The 21,694-nt window shown below is 42.5% G+C and overlaps 1 protein-coding gene across 2 annotated transcripts in view; it reads left to right on the forward strand.

The window, feature by feature from the left end:
- mllt1a (MLLT1 super elongation complex subunit a) overlaps positions 1-18,746 on the forward strand; it is a 22,611-nt gene extending 3,865 nt beyond the window's left edge. The window contains exons 2-12 of one of the 2 annotated variants that reach the window (XM_019875431.1): positions 4,556-4,736; positions 7,479-7,561; positions 8,192-8,335; positions 8,465-8,590; positions 12,028-12,693; positions 12,973-13,063; positions 13,253-13,364; positions 13,580-13,679; positions 13,996-14,064; positions 14,254-14,325; positions 15,649-18,746. In XM_019875431.1, coding sequence (XP_019730990.1) covers positions 4,556-4,736; positions 7,479-7,561; positions 8,192-8,335; positions 8,465-8,590; positions 12,028-12,693; positions 12,973-13,063; positions 13,253-13,364; positions 13,580-13,679; positions 13,996-14,064; positions 14,254-14,325; positions 15,649-15,777 — 1,773 coding nt within the window. In that variant the 3' untranslated portion in view covers positions 15,778-18,746. Of the gene's footprint in view, positions 1-4,555; positions 4,737-7,478; positions 7,562-8,191; positions 8,336-8,464; positions 8,591-12,027; positions 12,694-12,972; positions 13,064-13,252; positions 13,365-13,579; positions 13,680-13,995; positions 14,074-14,253; positions 14,326-15,648 lie in introns of both variants that reach the window. The other variant, XM_019875430.1, reaches the window with a different exon arrangement.
- The last annotated feature ends 2,948 nt before the right edge of the window (positions 18,747-21,694 follow it).

Here is a 21,694-nt window from a genome sequence, read left to right on the forward strand (position 1 = left end):
GCTTTTTATCACATTTACACAACACTTTATGAAAACAAGTAATGAACAAATCTTAAATATGGCAGGGGATGTGTTTCCTTTTTTAGTTTTGATTTTGAGCAGCAAAGTTGGTGCTCACCAGGAATGCATAAGCAAAATTGCCAATTTTCACTTGAAAGAATAGTGAACAATCTTAGCATTTTTTCTGTTAAAGTTTCAAATATGATGTAAATTGAATACACTTCATCTTCAACATGTTTAGTGCCACTTTTGTAAGCGGCCCCGCCCCTGTCCCGGCCACTCCCCCGTCCAGGCCACGCCCCCTCCCGCTTTTTTCATCACTCGCCACTCTCATCCCTGTTATATATTGCCCAACGCATCATCTTGGCACAGCCAGATGCACAGCTCCTTTATTCCAAACTGGACCATGATCACTGGCCATGGCTCGAATGGGAGAACCACTTTGTTTGGGAATGCTGATAAGAGATCAGCTGTTTTTCCTGTCATGAGACGTGTGTGTGTGTGTGTGTGTGTGTGTGTGTGTGTGTGTGCGCGCACGCGCCCGCGTTCTGCTGGGCATGACTGGATCATTGGCTATGTTATTACTGATTTCCTGCTTTTTTTCCCCCCCTATGTGTGACTTACACACTTTGTTCACAGTTTGTTCTTTCATCGGGGGGAAAAAAACAGAACAGTGTGCTTTTTTTCTGCCCACACTAAAGAAATTTGAAAGGATTTTTTTTACCACTTTATTTTGAGCAATGGGCAATTGCATATTGCTCTCACCCGCACTCTCAGAGCACGGCAAATGTATGCAGCGCTTTAAAAAAAATAAAAAATCCTACCTGAGCTGTATTTACATTTTGTATTTTCATATTCTCAAATTAAGGAATCTAAAAGTTTATTTGGCACATGTGGTTGACGGAATGAAAAAAAAAAAACAACCATAAAAAGGCAGCGGTAATGACTGGACAACAAAAAGTGCACACCTTGCACTCACTTGTTCTATTATAGTTTGAAGCATACGTTGAAGTCACTGAGGGTGTAGTGGTACACATGTCAGACTTGTGTGCGGGCAGCATGGGATCGGTTCCCACTCGGTGACGGTGTGCATGTGGGTGTGCATGGTTGTTTGTCACTATATGTGCCCTGCGACTGACTGATGAGTAGTTCTGGGTGTAGTCTGCCTTCCACCTGAAGTCAGTTCCCCGCCACCCTTTTCAGGGTAAGCGGTGTTGAAAGTTGATGGATGGATGGATGGATGGATACATTGCTACACATATAGTCAGACTCACTACCGCTCTTATCGCAAACATACTGCAGAGCAAAAATAAACATCCTTACTGAGATTTCTGCTGTCGTTTGTGAACGTATTCTCAGAGGTGAAAAACAGCCGCCGTGACCACTTCCTCTTTGTGACATTCCAAAACAACCACGTAACAAAGAGCCTTTCATCCCATTAAAATTGATCAGTTTCCAAAAGAGTCGTTACGCATAAACTGGCAGAATGTCAATGCAACACAACATTGTTGAGTCGAGTCACACGCTGTCCATAATGTGGCGTTGGCAGAAAAAAATGACTCCACCTGTGTTTCCTTCTATGCCCACGAGCTATCTCTGATGATTTACTACTCTACTTAATATTTCTACCAGAACAACTTCAGAAAGTTGGGTTCACTGTCAAATATGATGTTCACATTTTGACAAAACTCTTTTGTTTATTCTACGACACCCGAGTAAGCTAAGTAAGCCTGGTGTCCAGTTTTATTGGTAATGTGCGAGAGATAACCCCCCCCCCCCTTGTTGCATGCACTATTTCTTCAATGTATTTTTGCGCATGAGTCAGCAGGATTTCAAAGGTGCACAGTTCAGCTGCAGGCATTTCGTAATTTCCGTGACGTGAGCAGCTAATTAATTGTGGTGTCCATGAAAATGCTTCTCGAATGTAACATCTAATATAATGGCCGTTGTTCACCAGTCAGAATTAATTCTCTCCGTATAATGGATAATTTGTACCTGTTTTTCAACTGAATAGTCTTGTATGAAGGTAGTGAAGCTGTTTAAGTGTAAAAGTAATTAATTCATTTTTATTATTATTATTACATGTATTATTATTATTATTTTTAATTGAATGCTCAGGTGCCAAGCGCTCCAATATGAAACAGTGGCGTACCATGGCATCAAACACTCACTGATGAACAAAGGGCTGAATGAACTGTCTTCATTTATTCATAGCACACGGTTTGATTTAATTAAAGTGCATATCAGTTTTACCTGGTTTGGAACAAGTTCATTTTTGGGCTCTCACGTCACACTCCTGGACACACTCGTGGTCTTCCAGCTTTGTCAGTGTCACCTGAATGACACATACTTAAAATAAATAAATACATACATAAATAAATGAAGAGTGCCCGCGAAGAGAGCTTCTATTGTGGAGAAATAAGTTTTGAATAAAAACCGTGCTACCCCTCCATCCATCCATCCAGGGTCGTGGGCTGTGCTGGAGCCTATCCCAGCTGTCTTCGGGCAGTAGGCGGGGGACACCCTGAACCGGTTGCCAGCCAGGCAAGGCACAGGGCATGGCACGCAGTGACGAACACCCATCCGCACTCACACTCACACTTACACCTAGGGACAGTTTAGAGTGTTCCATCAGCCTGCCATGCATGTTTTTGGAATGTTGGAGGAAACCGGAGTACCCGGAGAAAACCCACGCAGGCACGGAGAGAACATGCAAACTCCACACAGGAAGGCCGGAGCTGGAATCAAACCCGGTGCCTCTGCACTGTGAGGTCGACGCGGTCACAACTCCTCCACCGGGCCGCTACATTGCTACCCCGTGTTCTTTTACTATTTCGGTCACAAGTGCTCCCGTTATAGTAAAGATGCACGTGTCCAACAAATGTACTTTATTTTTGGAGAAAGACTTTTTATGGCAACTTTGTCTATTTAAATGAACACAAACAGCCTTCTTTATAATTTACATTGATCAGTATCATATTTTACTATTATTGCTGAAAGATAAGAGTGAGAGAACATGTCAGCATTCCTTGACGTAGGTTGCTTTGACTTCTTTCATCCACTTGATTTCTTTCATATCACTTTCACTGAAGCACCAAAATTACAATTTCTTTTCGACACGATTTGAAAGAAAGCCATAATGCTTCAGCCGCCCATCTTTACGGATAACTATGTGAAGACCCGAAGCAGAAGCTCCACCTTATCATCCATCCAAACAAAACTTTCTCTCCATGTTGAAATTGGCCATTGTTGCACCTACTTTTTTATCCCGATTCTTCTTTTTTATGATCAGGCTTGTCTTTTTTTTTTTCTTTCTTAAATTGACTTCCTATGGCCACACAACAGTGCCACTTTAGACTTGGCATGTACATTAAAGCGTCTTCGGCATCTTCTTGTGGACACATGCAATTCTTGAAGCATTTTTTTTTTTTTTTGGGAGGAATAAATCCAGCTCCATTTTCCCAGTCGGGGTCCAGAACTCAACTCAATTGAGATACATGATCATTTCACATCAGACATTCCAATCATGTTTGTGAACTAAATCTTTTTTGTAAAAATTGTATGAATTCCAAAAGTCCTCCTGACCATTTTGCAGGTCTGAGCTGCAATTAAAGGAAACATTTGGTTGAGGTTCTTGCTGCCAAAGGGTGCTCCACAAGTGATTAAATCCAAAGACTTCACATTCTGTTTACCCAACCTACACTGAGATGTTTACATGATGTCCAGTAAAAACATGCCACCACAGAATTGCCCCGTGTGCTTTTAGTTTAATAAAACTGTCATTTGTCGTGAGTCATGATGTAGATGAAGATCAGATCTCATTTCGTGAACTATTAATGGAGAATCCAGGCAAGTCCAAAGGGTTCGCAAACCTTTTACGTGCAACTGTTTGGAAATGGAACATGTTGTTCTTTATTCATAATGTAAAGGTCGAACTTTGAATAAACTTGCCTATAGTTTTGGTTTGACAAACAGCATGTTTTGGACGTTTGAATTGTTGGGGAAAAAATGGAAGAATACCATTCAATGTTACTCAAAGCCATTCCTTAACACGATCCCCATCATATTGAACGGCTTCATGGATTTCATGGCAATGGCTGATTATTATGTATAGAATTAAATTTACTATAGTCAAAGTGAGAATATCGATTCATAGTTTTAATTTCCGTCATAATTTGCCTTTTTCTTACTTATAGGTTCTGATTTGGTTAATGTGTTACTGACTTATTCTCACAGTTCTTGACAAAACAGAATTGGTGATTGTTCCGTACATGCTTGTCAAATCAAATACAGGACGGTTGTTCTTTGTTAGAAAGCAGTAAAGTGTTTGAATGCACAAAGCATCCAGCTGAATAAACTTGACCTTTATTTGACCTTGCTTTGATCATTAAATTGTTAAAAACGTGTTGAGAATGGGTGCCATGGTTTGATTGGGTGCATCCTTCTCAATTCTCAGGGTCTTTTTCTTCTCTTCCTGACCTTGCACCTCCTAGACATTTCTGACTTAATTGAAAGGGCCAAGCATTGACAGCAACTTTTGTTCTCCTGTTTCCAGTGCACAGTGCAGGTGAAACTGGAATTGGGCCACAGAGCTCAGCTGAGAAAGAAAGTCACATCAGAGGGCTTCACCCACGACTGGATGGTGTTCGTCCGAGGGCCAGAGAACGGCGACATCCAGCACTTTGTAGATAAGGTTGTCTTCCGCCTGCATGAGAGCTTCCCCAAACCCAAGAGAGGTATGACAGCCACAGCGTTCACACGCTCCCTCGATGACATATTTCACACTCACATACCTAATGTGATGCACATTAGCAAATTGACTTCTTTAAAACTGAGGATTTAAATCAGGGGTGCCCATCACGTCGATCGCGATCGACCGGTAGATTGCGGACTGGTCCCAAGTCGATCGTGAGGGGTGTAGGGGAGAAAAAAAAAACCTTTTTGTGTGTTAATGTACATTGCACTCTAATCATCCTATCTGTCTGTCTCATTTTCACAAAAAGTATTTAAAAAATAAAATCAAATAAAGCAGGTAAATCTTTAACCTACGGTGGCGCGAGACCTGCGTCACCGGAGGTTGTTAGCGCTCAGCAAGCTGCAATTGATTAGCTTCTGATCAGAGCTTTTGCATTATATCTTTTATCGTTATCATTTTTCTCATTCAGAGTTTGTTTCGTGTACAATTCACCGAGGGCACGGGCAAAGAATAGGAATATAGAGGGCCGAGGGAAGCACTTTAAAACGGGACGTGTGAGCTACGATAGTTAACAGGCTGCAAAAGTGCGTCTCATGCCTCCGTGTCAGGCTGTTGCTCATCATGGCGTGCGTGTGTATGTGCGTGCGCGGTAACTGGTTGATCGTGGGAGGTTGGTTGATCGAAAAGTCGATCTTCGGTCCAAAAAGTTTGGGCACCCCTGATCTAAATTAACAGAAAGGAAAATAATTAAAACAGAAAGAATGAAAGACTCGAGTGTGAAGACTCAATATGAAGATGCAATAGAAGCTTCATGTGGTTTTAATGTTGTTTAATGGCCTCATTTCTGTTATTAGGCGTTGAGTAAACAGCATGGTGCAGTAAACATAGGATTTTATCATGTAGATGCAATAAATATATACAGTATTTCAAATCAATTAATTAAAAATTCTATAAATAATTAAATTAATTGAGTAAATATGTCTCTCATTCATTCATCGATTTTCTACATTACTTAACCTCATTAAGTTTACGACATTTATTTTATGAATGTATTTCTAACAATATTATATTCAGGAAATTTATGATCATTATATTTATTGAGATAGTAAATTAATTTGTCCGAATAGACTGCCTGTGTTTACTTGTCCGCCCGACTTGAATTAATTTCGTGATGGTGTCTTTGGAGCTTCATTAACATGTTGACTGTGACTCTTTTGAAGTACTTAGAGCAAATCTTCTGGGTCTTGTCATCTTTGAAATTTCCATTTCTGTTCTCAACCGGGTAGCCCAAATGCTCCCGCACTGCCTCAGTTTTAGGATTGTTAGTCATACCAGCCCTGTTTCTTCCTCTCTTGTGGTCCGCTCTCCTAATGTTGTTGAAAGGAGCTAGCATGAACAGTCACCACAGTTTTGCTCACTCCTTTCAAATGACTGCCACTAGAAAAAAAGTCATAGTCATATGACAAAGTCATATGACACGCAGTTGGAGGAGGCTCGCTGACAAAAAAAAAAAAAATGACTTCACTTTATGTTTGTTTGTTTTTCAATTAACCTGAAATAATAATTATTATCTGGATTGGAAGCACAAACACTTGCTGTTGAAAGTATTTCGGCCTTTTCAAACCGCATGCACGTACACTAGTCGATCCCCATTCATTGCCTATGTGCTGCCACGGCACAACAGCTGTCAGTTAACTGTTAATACAGTTTATGTTTAAGAAAATAAAAATCCTTTTCAGTTCCCCGAATTGATCGCATGGCGCAATGCATTTAATTCATGACATTGTAAGGACATTAATCCTTTCCATATGTGTTTGTGTTACCTGTAGTTGATTGTGTGTCAGATTGATATTTAATTTATGCAGCATTGAGAGATATATCTCTCTCTCTCTCTCTCTCTCTCTCTCTCTCTCTCTCTCTCTCTCTCTCGCGAGAGAGAGAGAGAGAGAGAGAGAGAGAGAGAGAGAGAGAGAGAGAGAGAGAGAGAGAGATGTGTGTGTTCACGCAACAGTGATCTCATATCATGAAAATAGGACATTTAAGTAGAAGGATGCACTGGTGATTTTGAGATGAGGTACCTTTTAGAGTTGTGGCCAAGTACTTCAACCATTGTTTCATCTTGAAGAGTTCAAAATAGACATGGGAGTTAGAACAAAACCTATAGGCTTCAGCTCGAAAGCAAAATATATGTCCGGAAAAGCCCGCTACAACATCTGAACTTTATTTGGGGCTAATCAGAGGCATTTTAAATGGTGGCAGATGAGTCCCACTTAACATGAGTTCAAATGTGATTGGTTAATTCAGAACACAGTGACTTCCCCAGTCGCTGTACAAAAAGGTTTGCACTTTGCACATGAATGCAAACACATGATTTCAGTCATTTAGTTTTACTTGCCTTCTCGCAAATGGGTAAGTGTACAGGTTATTGGCCAACTTAATGTCGGAACAGATTTTGACACGATTTATCCTTCTTTTTTTTTTTTTGTTTTGTTTTTTTGTCACTACTGGTCAGTAAATTTTATGCACGTAATGCAAATGTCCTAATGTTTGATGCAGCTGCAGTATACATTGTACAGTATCAGCAATTCTCTCACAAGAAACTTGCTGTTTTCACACAAGCGGAATGTCGATAGGTGATGCATTTGGAGCCCACAAGAAGAATACAGATTTATGTCGCTGCACATGGCTGTTTTTATTTTCTTCCCCTGATTGATGAATTTACCCAAATTTGTTTTTAAAAAAACAATTCAGATGAATGTTGCGCCTCTGTTTGTGCCTGCAGTATGCAAGGAGCCCCCATACAAAGTGGAGGAGTCGGGTTACGCAGGCTTCCTCATGCTGATTGAGGTGTACTTCAAGAACAAGGTGAGGGGGTGAAAAAATGAAAAAAGTTTTATTGCTTTTAGTACAAAACAGCAATTGAGCCAGTTAAAATGATCGGTGTCTAAAAAGACTTTTTTTGTTTTTCAAGTATTATTCTAGAGTGGCTACAATTTGATGTTGTTAAAAAATTGATCATTTCTATAGGACACGCCTATATCCATTTTTAACCAAAAGAAGTCTTTAATTTTGTTAATGGAGCAACTTCTTTGCTTTTTTTCACTGTCTAAGAAATACAGTTCCTGCTGATTCCAGAATTAATTAGGTTAATTAAGTGCTGGCAACTATTAGAAACTTTTAGTGACAGACAATGCCAGTACAAACACATTCAGAACAAGTAATTATATTGTCACTTTGTCATTTCCTTGAGTTGTTGGAGTAATAAATAGTCAACATAATGTTGTCTCCTTACATATGTTACTAAAGAGCTTTACCATAGTACTCTGCTCTCGTTTGTGAGTATGTTATATCTAAAAGCATCACCAATTCTCTCTGAATTCTCCGAGTAATGTTTGTCTTACCGGTGTGCATGCTTCACTTGATGCTGATTGGCTGGTTTGCTTCTGTCTACTCTTTTATAGCGACATGATGAAATTCTCTGTGAAATTTCTTTAGGAAGAGCCAAAAAAGGTGTGTTTCAACTACGACCTATTCCTGAATTTGGAGGGCAATCCTCCTGTTAATCACCTTCGCTGTGAGAAGCTTACCTTCAACAACCCCACCAAAGATTTCAGGAAAAAGCTGATCAAAGCTGGAGGGGTGAGTTTGAGCCCAATGTTCACTCCATATTATTTGGACACAGCAACTGATCTGGTAAAAAAAAAATATCCGAATAACCCCTATTCGCTTTGTTTGAATAAAAAAATGATATATTTTATATATTGTTAGGTATTGGTGGTTCCGGAGGTGGCTGAAGCAGTGTCAAGGCCCAGTCCAGACTATCCAATCCTCCCCACCATCCCCCTCTCAGCCTTCTCAGATCCCAAGAAAACCAAGACCTCTCATGTGTCAAAGGTTGGTTACGCTGCCAAGACACTGCTTGTCATTTTATAAGGACTCAGTTCAGCTCCTGTTTCGCCTTCCTTTGGGCTACAAATCAAACCTTAGTAACTTTGAATGTGGAGGAGGGGGGGGGTGAAATTATTTTGGACTTGAATTTCTCCACCGCACCTTCATTTGTCATTCAAATATTTTTTTTAATATATATGTAATTTGTGAGAGTAAAACTATTGTGTTTGCTTTCACCTTGGACGGTATGCCTTTAACCGTCACATCTGCCTTCCAAGCTAGCTAACCCCATCTCTAATTGTTACCAACTGTCATTGTGCATTAGCATGCATGCTGAATTAGTCAACCATCTTATCTTCGAGGACTAAATGTGAGCATCCGCTGCATCGGTCAGCCTTGCCTCAATTAAATATATCACAAATAATGAATATATTTTAATATGCATCGATCCGTTTCTCTTGACCTGACTGCAGCAAAACTACAAAGTGTAACTCTTTTAGGCAAGTCAGCTTTATTTCAAAGACGATGTCATTTACTGTGCCTTAAATAATTAACAGCATATTTAAATGATTTTACAAACAATCAGACTAAAGACATTTAAAAACTAAGTACACTCTTAAAAGGGAGCTGACCAAAATGACTTAAACAACCTACAGTGCAATAAAATGATTGTGGAGAATTGATTTTAAAAATGCTTTTTGAAAAGCATAGTTTTAAACCTGGATTTCAAAGCACTCACTCTCGGGGCAGACTTAAGCTTAATTAAACACACGGCTTTTATTGCAGATGTAAGGTCAGTTTCATCATGCGACGTATTATCAACATTGATCTGATTGGGTCTCTTGATAGGTGAGCTTATCTCTCCAGAGTCACGAATGGGCCATAATGATGTGTTTTTATTTTCCTGCAGTCATCCAAAGCTTTGTCAATATTTCCATTTAATTTAATCGTAGATTGTAGAAATAGAAGCTATCCCACAGTGCATATAAAAGGTCCACACAGCCTTATTCAAATGCCTAGTTCTTGTGATCTTCCACTACTTCTATTCATTCCATGCGAAAACCGCAGGTTGTTTTTAAATGATTTGTTATTTGCTTCGGCTGCATCAAACATTTCTCAGCAAACATTTCCATTACATGCAATATTTGCTGACTAATAAAATGTACTGTACTATATAGTGGATATAAAATGCCTATACATCACAGTTCAAATGTTCATCAGTTAGTTGTTTAAAATCTAAAAATTAAAACTAAACGAGACCAAGGGAGTTATTTCATTTTCTATTTTTTTCCCCCATAGTTAATGTGAGCTTTTTGAAAAGGAGAGCACAAATAAGCAACTGCAGAGATGAAAGTCCTCCGGATTTTCCCGGAATTCCGGGTTTTTCAAATTTTTATGAAAATCTGTCCGGAGAATTGAGGAAAATTTGCCGAAAATTAATCCGGATATTAGTTGACAACATTGAACGAAGACGCGTTTGAGTTTGTTGTTTTGCTTTCACGAGCGTAGCCGTGTTGAAACACTAACACTAGTAACAGTAAAGAGATTTTCGTCTCTTTATAAACACACTTGCTAAACCCCAGTGGAACGAACAAAAGACACCGTGGACAAGACAGTTGTCGTAAAAAATATATTTGGACCAAAAGGGAAACACACAGATTGGCAGAAATACGTGTCCGTCCGACTTCGAGTGTCGTCTCGGCTAGCTTAGTTTAGCTGTTGTCGTGTGTGACGTCGGGTGTGTGACGTTGTTGCATCAGCGCTGATTGGTTGAAATCAAAAGACGCGCTTGCGTAATTGTTCGCGCTGACGTACGCACAGCAGAGAGCAGCGGACAAGCTGGAGTGGCGTCGCCACAACAGTAATAATATCCTCGTCTCGCATTCTCATGGCCTCGCCATATCTCTGAGATTTCGAAATTTCGGCGATAATGGAAGCCACAAAGGGTGCATAAGCCCGATCACTTAACTTGATTTGCAGGCCCGAGCCCGAAGCAAACCCGAGATTTCATATTTTATTTGTGAGGACTCGGGGGGAGGAGGAGGGGTGATTTCTGATAACAAAGCCTGTCTTTTGGAACGAAATCTAAGTTAAACAAGACTGGATAAACATTTACATCTATTATATTTCTGTTTCTGGAGAGGTTACATTAACGGACAATTTTCCATCATTGACGGATTTTTTTTAAGAGTGGACGGGGAAAATTTAAGGCCGTCCGTCATTTTGACTGGTTGAAAATTGGGTCATTCACCACAGCAGCAATACGTCCTTAAGAATCGAGCGCGGCACTTGAAGAGAGAGAAGCAGCGAGACGAAAAAGAACAATGGCGGCTGGATCATAAAGATATGAAGGAGTTCTTTGAATTTTCATTGCGAGAGTTTAGTACAGTATGTGTTGTGATGACGCCACTTCTGTTTTTATACGAACCACGGTCTCTCGCGCCCAAAACAATTAACGGCCTCGGAAAAAAAAAGTCAGCGAGAGAGAAACAAACAAAAAAAAAAAGTCAGCGAAAGAGAAGCCCGACCCAAACCCGAACAATGATTGACATTTTTAGGCCTGACCTGACCCGAAATTTGGGTCGGGCGGCCCGATCTTACCTATAGTGTACACATATATTTATATATATATAAGTCCACTTTCATCTCTGCAACTGATAATGTGAGTGCACAAGTGTTTTGGACATGAGGTTGTCACATTCAAACTCAAAAATTAAGTCATAGTCAGCACGCACTGGCCGCAATTAACGTGCCTCTGATGAACCCCAAATTAGGTTCAGATGATGTAGTGAGTGTTTCCACTCATTTTTTTTTTTTTTTTTAGTCATGTCTTCCAGCACAAGCCATAATCCGCAGAGATATTCTATAGCAATTAGAGGGATCTGTTGTTCAAAGGTGAATCGGTTAGAAGAAGGGTCTGAAAGAATTTTAAGGCATTTAATATGCCATGGACTATTGTGAAAGTAGTCATTAGCAAGACCTATACATCTCGAACAAAACTGGTGAAAAGTCGAGACAAAAACTGATCAGATCGTGTGACGGGAGGCCAGCAGCAACACTGAAGGAGCTGCAGAGATTTCTGGCAAGTTGCTGGATGTTTTGCCCTGTGCATGTTTCTTCATACACTGTATGTGTCGATGTAGCTATTGGGTAGGGTGGCAAGATGGATGCCTTATCATAGAAAACACATCCCCACAAATCAGTTGACTTCAACAGATTATGTTAATGGTGGCAGAGTTTTGAGATGGTTTATCTTGGTTTTGTTTAGATCACAAAAAGCTGGGTTTTCAACTGGGGTGTGTAGACTTTCTATACATCAGGGGTGCGTTACATTCTGCGGCCACGGTTTCATGTTTATATCTCAAGCTGTTGGACGGGACTCGAACTGCGTTTTGGGATATTCGCAATGCTTAGTTGATCATCTGATTGTTTTCTACCTTCAGGAACCCAGCAAAGAAGGAGGTGGTGGCAGCAGCAAAGGACCCAAACCGCACAAGATGACCAAGGAGCACCGTGAACGACCCCGTAAAGACTCAGAGAGTAAAGCCTCGTCGAAAGGGGACATTGACAGAGATGGAAGTAGCAAGAGCGGCCGTGACTCTTCCTCATCCTCGTCTTCGAAAAAGCCATCAGACATCAAAGTTAAAGAAGAAGTCAAAGTCCTGCCCAAGGCAGCCTTCAAGGAGCCCAAACTCACCCTGAAGGAGTCAAAGATGGAGGGCATGTCTCCAAAAGGAGGGGGGGCTGGAAGTGGAGGGGGTGGCGGTGGGGGTGGGGGAGGAGGCGGAGGAGGAGGAGTTGGGAGTTCTGCAGAATCCAAAGCCCCCAGCAAAAGACCTTCTGCTGTGGAGTCTCCCAAACCCAGTGCGAAGAAGCAGAAAAAGGGCAGCTCTGAGGGGCCCAAAGGTCCGTCTGGTGGTGCTTTCACAGGTTCCCCTCGTGTGTCGTTGTCTTCTGCTGCCAGTCAGCCCTACGCTGACAAGAAACACTCCAAGGAAAAAGGTCGCTGGGCCAAAGGCAAAAACGACACGCAGGATTTGAAAGAACCCAAAAAACTGCCCGAGTCGGAAGAGTCGAACTCAGAAGATGAAGCATCTTCCAAGTCTGAGGTATAATGTGCAGTGTCGGACCGGTTTTGAAGGCCACTCTGTGCTTGGATTTTTATATATATATAAAATATAGATGTTTTTTTTTTTTTTTTTAATCAACCGAAGTGCTGAGATATCTGCATCAAAATTAATTCCAAACTGTCGGACTTCCCAGCCCAAAGTCAAATGCATCAAAGCATTCTTGACCAGAATAAGGAGTCCACTCAGCATATACTGTATACATTAATAAAAAAAAAAAAAAAAAAAAAAAAAAAACATCATGCCTCTCTCATCCGACAGCAATCAGCTCCTTCCAGTCCTTCAAACTCCAGTTCCAGCTCGGACTCCAGCTCAGACTCTGACTTTGAGCCGGGACAGAAACCAGGACAAGGTGCAGTATTTTAACTTTGATTCAAAGGATAACATCAATGTCTGTGTGAGGCCTATGTTTATCAAATACAAATAGGCATCCTCAGAATGTCAATAAATCTTGAAATCTGTCAGATAACAATGCATAATCAGAATCGAAACAAGGATGAAGCTCCGGAGTGCCATTTGAAGTGGTCTTTGTTTCTTTCAGGTCCCCTGCGATCCATGGTGGAGGAGATCCAGTCAGAGGAGTCAGACGATGACGACAGCAGCTCAGAGGACGGGACCCCCATTAAAACCAATCCCCCCAATCGTGACTCTCGGTCAGTCTTTTCAGGGGAACTATATAACTGCACAGCCCCACGCCCCCCCCACCCCTCCCCCGGTCGGACCTCTGACACACAACCATAGATAACATTGACCCATTTCGATGGCAATTAACGGGACATTCAATGAATTGTGACTCAGCTTCACATACGGAAAGTGAGCAGTCTGTGTGTGAGCGACCTAACGACCTTGTCCCTCTCCCCTCTGTCAGACTGAGCCTGGACAGCGAGAGTGACAGCAGTGACGGCTCGCACCGCCCCAGTCGAGACCCCGCCCCACCCCCGCAGAAACACAGCTCCTCCAATAATAAAGTGAGGCTCCGTTTTGTGCCTCCGCTCAGTAACGTATTGGCGAAATTGAAAGAATTCATTTCCGAATGATGACAACAGTTTGACTTGTCTCAGCTTTTCAGATAGTTGTTACAAATGACATCATTCACCCCCATGTGCAGATAGTTGGCTCTAGCTTTTTCATCTTTGGAGATGTGTTTTTTGCAATAAACAAAAAAATAAATAATTTCTGGGTTTGTAGGCATTTATTCTAACATTTGCTTTTGCAACAACCTCCGTCTCCTGTCTTTGAATCTCGTTTTTGAATCTCTCTTTGTGCGTGTGTGTGTGAGTGCAGGTGTCTGGCAGGAAGAGTCCAGACTCCTCGTTCCGTTCCGAGAAGGTGTTGAAGAAGGGATACGACAAGGTAGGAAGGGTAAATACCTCAACTTTTTATGCTTCAACTCACACGTGTATCATTTTAGCCCATGTTGAGTAATTCACTTCAAATAGATTGCTCAATGAACAATGAATATCGCCTTGAAAAAGGCATTTGTATTTTACTTTACAATTATGTCCTGCTGTTCAATAACCCCCCCCCCCCCCCTTGCTGCAGGCCTACACAGAAGAATTAGTGGACCTCCACCGCAGACTGATGGCATTAAGGGAGCGTAATGTCCTGCAACAGGTATGTGTTCTTGTCTTGATCAAGGCCTTGCTTTTGGCTGTTGTCTGGAAAACATAATTGACTCCAAACTGTTTATTGGGCCTTCTGGTTTTGATCCTTTGAGCAAGCTGAGCATATTACATTTCCTCCGTGTCCTGGATTCATTTACGTTCGACACCTAATTCTGATTTAACCGCTGTTATTTGCCCATTAAAAGAACACGTAAGGCAACATTGCGGGCACAGATGCCCAAAATGCATTTACGTAATGAAGGGGTCCTCCACAAGTTGCGTTGGTACAATCGTGATGTCACCCAAATTTGTATGTGCTGTGCTGGGTCCGTAGTCCATCATGACCCACACTAACACAGTGGTAAAGTCTTAATTGCGATCACGAAACACCTTCTAGGCCATAGGTATAAAACAATCCAAGCACGCCTTCTTGTGCTGTATAATGACGTACAGTATTCTTACACTGGGATGGTCATGAAGCAAGAACCCGAGACTACAATGGGCAGAAAAAACAAGGAAGTAAACCGTAAAAACATGAAACATGGTTCCATACCATCCGGTTGGCCTGGGCTGGCTGCTCCACTGGCAGCCATGGTTTATGTTTTCGCTTGAGTTCAGATTTACAACGGGGGGCGGGATTTTGTTGTTGTTGAATATTTGTTTGTGTTGTCTACATCGGCGATTGTTGTACAGTATTTCGATGACGTCAGTTGACAGGGTTCATTTGATCTGTCTGTTTGTACAGCAGCCGTATTGGCACATATCTGATATGTCTCAGTGGATCTTTTATACAGACATTGGCAAATGTGTTGCCAAAAAATGGAATACTGTATATGAAGAGCGCATATTTTGCATGTATGTTTGCACATACTGTTTTCATCCGTATTTAAAATAGCATTTTTGTCATACATCTGTTATGAAGTGCATGTGCCTTTTTTTTTAACAATGCAGATAAATTCATTGTTTGTGGTTGTTAAAAAAAATACATGAGCAGAGGACCTTGAAAAAAGAATCGCAAATTAAATGTCATAATTTAGTCAGTCAGATGTCTTGTTATTTTGCACCCTTGAGTTCTATTGTTCCAGCAGCCCGTTTAGGCAGCCAACTCTCTGGATCTAAATGATTTGCTTCTCTGGCTAGTCGAAGCAAAGTAAGGAAATCAATTATGCTACATTGCTTAATGGTGAAGCTTCCCAAATCAGATGTGAAGGAAATACCTCATTCTTGACAACGGCCTTTTTCTGGTTCATATCTGACAAATGTTTCAATTGGTACTTCATGCTTCATTTTGCTCACGTGGGGTGAATGACGTGTCCGCGTGTATGCATCTCAGATCGTCAACCTGATCGAGGAGACGGGCCACTTCAACGTGACCAACACCACCTTTGACTTTGACCTCTTTTCACTGGACGAGTCCACCGTCCGCAAACTACAGAGCTACCTGGAGGCGACGGCCACGTGACAGCAAGCCGAGACGGTGGTCCCGACATCTCCTCGAGGAGCGGCTCGTTCATCGGCCCGACTGAATCACTGAACGGCAAGCAACCACACAACACGCGCAAGAACAAAGAAGCACACATGAAGACGCCGCACTTTGACGCCACGCCGGCGAGGGGCAGCGGAGAACCGACGGAGGTTTAGGAGGACGGCGCGGCAACAGGAGAGTCGCGGATGACAGCGGGAGAGGAACACCACAGGAAGTCAATGACACGACAGAATTTTCCACAGGTGTCATTTTGGCTAGCCGACTTGTGGAATTCATCCCTTTCCCATTTCAGCTCTTCACCAACTCTCCTCGTCCTCCTCCTCCTCCTTCCCATTGACACTCCTTACTGGCCAGATCACTCCACATCCCACCCCCCTGCATTCAGCTGCGTTCGGCCTTCACAGTTACTGACATCTCTTAGTTTGGAACGCACACGCATGTACCTCCCAGCTTCACACGCACACACTGTACACGTAAAACCGTGCGTGTTGCACATCCCTGTTTAGATGGCATCTCTACTTTCTCGACATCTAAATATGCATTGTGTTGACTTGCCCCTTGCACTGAAAGCTGAGCTGTGACCTCCTGCCAACAGCCACTCTCCTTCTCCGTCTCCAAGCGCCCCCCTCCCACTGCATCCCTTCCATGTCAGCATGCACCAAAGGGCTTCACTGCTGGTTGCTGATGCGCTCCTGAATAGCCTACTGGTGGGTTTTTAACACTAACAAACGTAGCCATACTCTTCTCCCAGAATCCAAAAATAAGGAAAAGTAGGGGCCATGCGCCCCCCTCCCCCTTTTTAATTTTTTTTTTTTATATTGTATTTTTCTACAAGTACATTTGTGTTTCTACTCCCAGATTTGCGGTGAAACGACCTGTGAGCTATGAATGTATATCGCTTTTATTTTTCTACGCCCAAACAGCAACAAGCCCACTCTAGTGCCTTTCTGCAGTGTGAAGTGGGTGTTCCCAAGCATCCCCCCCCCCCCCGCTTCGCTTTGGGAGGGGGGGAGCCAAGTGTTCATCGGGCTGCCTGATTATTCAGTATTGTCTTAATGGCTTCCTTTTTCTTCCTCAGTGTCCTTGTAGGCCGTTGACCCTCATAGCCCTCCCTCGTCATCTGTAGAAGCTGTACAATGTTTTGACTGGTGTTCATGTTCTTGCTTTCTGCCACTAGCTCAGTGTTGAATGTGGGGGAGTGGGGGGGGTACGTGATATGAACTAGCTGTAGAAACTGTTGATTTGAGCTGCTGTGTATATGCGCTCTGGCTGGCTGGCATGTGGCCTCCCATGGAAACATGAGGTGGAATATCAAATCTTCAAGAGCTCAGTTCAGTCAAATCAAAACGAACTCCAAACAATTGACAGAATTCTTCAGAAAGCTCCTGGGGGGGGGGGGGGGCTCAAGGGGACAGGGAACCTAACCCAGTTGACTTCCTCGTCCATGAAAGTCATCGAAATGTTCACACAAGGTTTGAAATTGCATGTTGATGTCACAAGACGGCAGCCAAGCACTAGCCTGTCTAGATGAAACTCCTCCCTTCGCGTCAACATAGTTTCTTGTTACCAAGAAGCCACAAGATGGTAACAGGCAATTGTTTGCCAGAGAAACACCACGCAGCAGCCCACCCAGGTCGAGGTCCACACCTTCACCGAACGCGTCCTTTGCCGCTCTGCCTTTTGTGTATTTATTCTGACCTTTGTGTAGCTTTAATACTCTCGTGTCTGCGTGTTGTGGGGGGCCGCCCCTCTGCTCACTGTAAACTCCGTTGATTTGAAACAGTCTCACCCAGGCCTTCACCAGCCTCCCCCCCCTCCCCCGCGACCATCCAGCCTGTGCCTCTGTCGACAAAACCCAGTAACTGTGTGAGCAGGATGACAACAAGCCTGGTGTCGTCTTCTCCGTGTACGTCCTAGTTCATGAACTCTGACCGTTTGACCTGCTACTCTTTTAGCCCCTTGTGTTGGCGACTGGGGCATTGGAGTGGATGTTGACCCAAGAGAAGCCCCGCCGTGTCCCCACAGTCAATGTTTTATTTATGGACCTCTGCACTTTTGGCTGTGATGACTTCAGTACTTAAATAGTTACCTAAACTGTATTTTTAAGGATTTTATACAATATTTACATGCAATATGATATTATTAGGTTGTTGTTTTGCCAACTTGTTTTTGTTTATTTAACTGTCTTGAATTTGGGCATGATCTGTCACCATTAGTCGCCAACAAACATGCTTCTCAAAGCAATTTTTTTGGCCTGAACTGTTTTTTTTTTGGGCCCGCTCCCTGTAATGTTTTTGTGTATCTCATGACAGCTGAGCACCAAGAAGCAGGCGTCGCTGACTGGCAGTCGTTTGCTGGATGACCTCAATTTAATCACTGTTCTGCTTCCAGTCACAATAACTGGACCACAGCGTGGACGCCACACTTTTGTTCAGGGAGCTGTTAAAGCTAAAAACAAACAAAACATTTTTTATTCCTTGGTGCGTTTTGATTGTTGTTTGGTTTCATAGATGGTGCGCTCCCTCGGCACAAACACATCATAGGAAAGGAGCGGGACTTGTTCCTGGTGAGAAATTATACTTGGACGCTAAGGGTCAATAATCTGCTGTGTGCATCTTTACACCACAAAGTTTAAAAAAAAAACAAACAAAACTTGAGAGTCCAAATGTTGATGTTTGTGGGCAGGGCGTATGTGAATATGTAACGGTTATTCATTTCTTTGACTGGGCAGGGACAGGGGGATGTTTTGAGGAAATATCCGGCATCACCTGGATGTGGTCAATGCAGAACAAACCAACTGGAGTGCACATGAGCAACCCAATTTGGTCAGACAAACTTGGCATTGGAATGCCACCATGTGGCCATATGATGCAAGTTGTCAAAGACAAAACGTGTTATTTTAATTTTTTTTTTTTTTAATCATAATAAAGTCATGAAATACTGTTGTCGTGGTCTCGTCATTGACCGCCGGCTGACCCGGTCACGGGGTTCATATAGAGTTCATGTGGCTGCGTGTGGGTTGAAAAGGGCACGTAGGGCTAATTCGGTCCCGTCACGTGCTAATTTTCCATCAGGGGAAATGTGTTCTGGTGCGAGAGGCCCTTATTACTTCAGGGCTGATCAATAGTCTCTGATCTCAAAGCACTGTGATGGAGGCGACACCATCAGCGACTCCACTTTTGAGATTTAATGTGACCTTGTTGACCTTTTGGTGGCCTTTGTTATGTCACTGTGAGCGAGGTTGGTGAAGATGCCTGACTGGCAGAAATGGTTGGAGAACAGCAACGCGTTTGCAGTGATACTGTCACCTTGTGGCACTTTGTAGTATCATCCAAACCACAGACCCGGGCTCAGGACTGGTACCGGCTCGCAGAAAAAAAATAAATAACTTACATTAGTTCTGTTTTATTGATTTTGGAATCTAGAACATGTTTTATTTTGAAAAATTACCGGATTCTCTGTTCTATTTGTCAGTGTGTCACTTGTGACACGGGTCAAGGAGCACTTCTCTGTCACGTGACAGGTGAGAAGGGTCCAGCTGCAGGCCCGGAGGAGGCTGATTCAGGGCAGGTAGTTTTAGGCAAGTAACTTCACGACGGATATGACGTCAGAAGGATGATGCCCGATTCCAAAGTAAGTCGCATGTGGATCTTAAAAAGTTTAAAAGGCCCTGTAATTGGAAGATAATTTAACAGCAAAATCAACTAAAAGTAAAACGGAGTTGTGTTATTTTAATGCACGACAACAACTACGACGGTAATATTGAGTCGACGAGCGTCAATGAAAACTTTATGCTAACTTTAATCCCGGTTACACTCACATTCTCTCGACCATAGAATATATAGCGCAAGTGAGGATGAAATGTTTTAGCACGCCTAGTTGTTCATTAATTAGATGATAATGTCAAAACGACGTTGACATTAATAATTAAATTTAGGATGAATATATGTATGTTTGTGAATGGGTAAATACTGGTCATTTTTTAAAGGGCTTTGGGCTACGTCAAAGAAGTGCGAAATGCGCAAAATATGTGCATTCAATTAAAAATTGACTGCTCATTGTGTCATGTTGATCAGTTTAAAATATTAGATTTAAATGCATCTGTGCTAATGCAGAATTTTACGTCACATTATTTTCCCTGTACTGTACCTCTATATTAATGTCCTCCTCGTTTCTTTGTGACTTTAAAAAGCACTGGGAGTTTGTAGTTTGTCTTTTATTTTGTTTTAACTTGTGTCTCTTAACCTCTTACTTCATTTTAGATTATGCGGCCATTACGAAGAGAATTGCTCCTCTTGGACTCACTGTATCAGAGTCATCCCGATGGGTTTGCTGATGTGGACTACAGAGCCCTGTTTAGGTTGATAGATAAGACACACTGCATGCAGAGTTTGCTTTATGTTCTGGCTACGTTCATATAGCCTTTACAGATACATAGCCTGATTCTGGTAAGATTTGGCACGTTCCTATAGCCTGTACTGGAAGTTCCTACTGTTTTTAATAGTGTGTACTTAATGCAAGTTATTCCTATGTCAAAATATGCTTGTTTTTCCCCTACAGCAGGGTAAAGGACCATGTGGAGGGCCATTTTAACCGAGCTGTATCACATGAAGGTAAGTTTGCCAGACACAATTTGTGTGAGTCACAGTATCGATCATTTTCATTTGGATAGCTCCTAACCAATCACTCAGTGACCTGTTGTCGCTGATCATTTGTAAAGGTGTCGTCTATGATACTTGTAAATGATTATTTAAAACGTTTAAGCACTATTTTCTATTGCAGGGTGTACCATTCATAGATGTGGGCTACAATGCCGACCAAAACTCCACTTTCATTGCGTCTATTGCTGTGGAATAATAATGCGCCGGGTACCCTTCATAAATCACCTTCACATGTGTCAAGAAAAGCACCCTGCTTTTATGGTCTCTGCTGCTGCTGCTAAGGCGCCTGCATCCCCACGACCCACCGCTGTCTCACCTTTTGCTGCCCCACCCATCGCTGCCCATCCCTCTGCCCATTTCCCCCCCCTCTGCTGGACCTTCTACTGCTATGCCACCTGCTGATGCACCACCGTCTGTGCTGCCTGATGTGGCCGCATCATTCATTGCCCCATCTGTTGCCCCACTCTCCACTGCACCTCTTGCTACTGCGCCATGTGCTGCTGCATCCTCTGTGCTGCCTGCTTCTGCCCCACACAGTGCCTCGCCACCTACAGTGCCCATACCGCAAGGTGGACGGATGAAAAAAATCTCTCATCGACAGATTACTGTAAAATGTCCCATCTGCCACATTACGTTCAATAAGAAAAACATTAAAAGGCATATTGAACGAAAGCACACTAAAAGGCAAAAGGATGTGACAGCAATGCACCACCTCAAAAATGAGTGCATCGATCCCGTGAATGGAATATATGCTGTTTCAAAGTCTCACTGTGGTACTTGTATTCCCCTTCATGTTCAGCTTAAAATATGGGGTGAAAATCAGCATGTTTCATGTGAATCATCCGACTGCCAGACAAACATGGACTTTGCATTGAGGAGTGGATTGTCTTCTCATCAGTGTGTACACCTCAGGTCCATAGTATACTGTTCATTGTATGCTTCACACCCTGTACTGAAGGAGGAGACTTTGACCGAGATGGTTAGCAGCAAGTGGTTTGCTGAGGACAAGAAGCTGCTGTGCCTTGTGCGACAAAAGCATGCCAAAGAAAACAACATTCCATTGTCTGTATACACCAACATTGGAACCCCACAGTCCAAAAAGTGCATATCTATTTATGAACCTACAGTGTCATATTTCAGCCGATTGGGGAGAGTCATGGTGTCTTATGACACAAAAAAAAAATACATGGCACTGTCCTTGTTTAAAAACAAACAGATCATGTCCACACAAA

Source organism: Hippocampus comes, unplaced genomic scaffold (assembly GCF_001891065.2).
Source record: "Hippocampus comes isolate QL1 unplaced genomic scaffold, H_comes_QL1_v1.1 scaffold132, whole genome shotgun sequence".
In the NCBI taxonomy this organism is placed as follows: domain Eukaryota; kingdom Metazoa; phylum Chordata; class Actinopteri; order Syngnathiformes; family Syngnathidae; genus Hippocampus; species Hippocampus comes.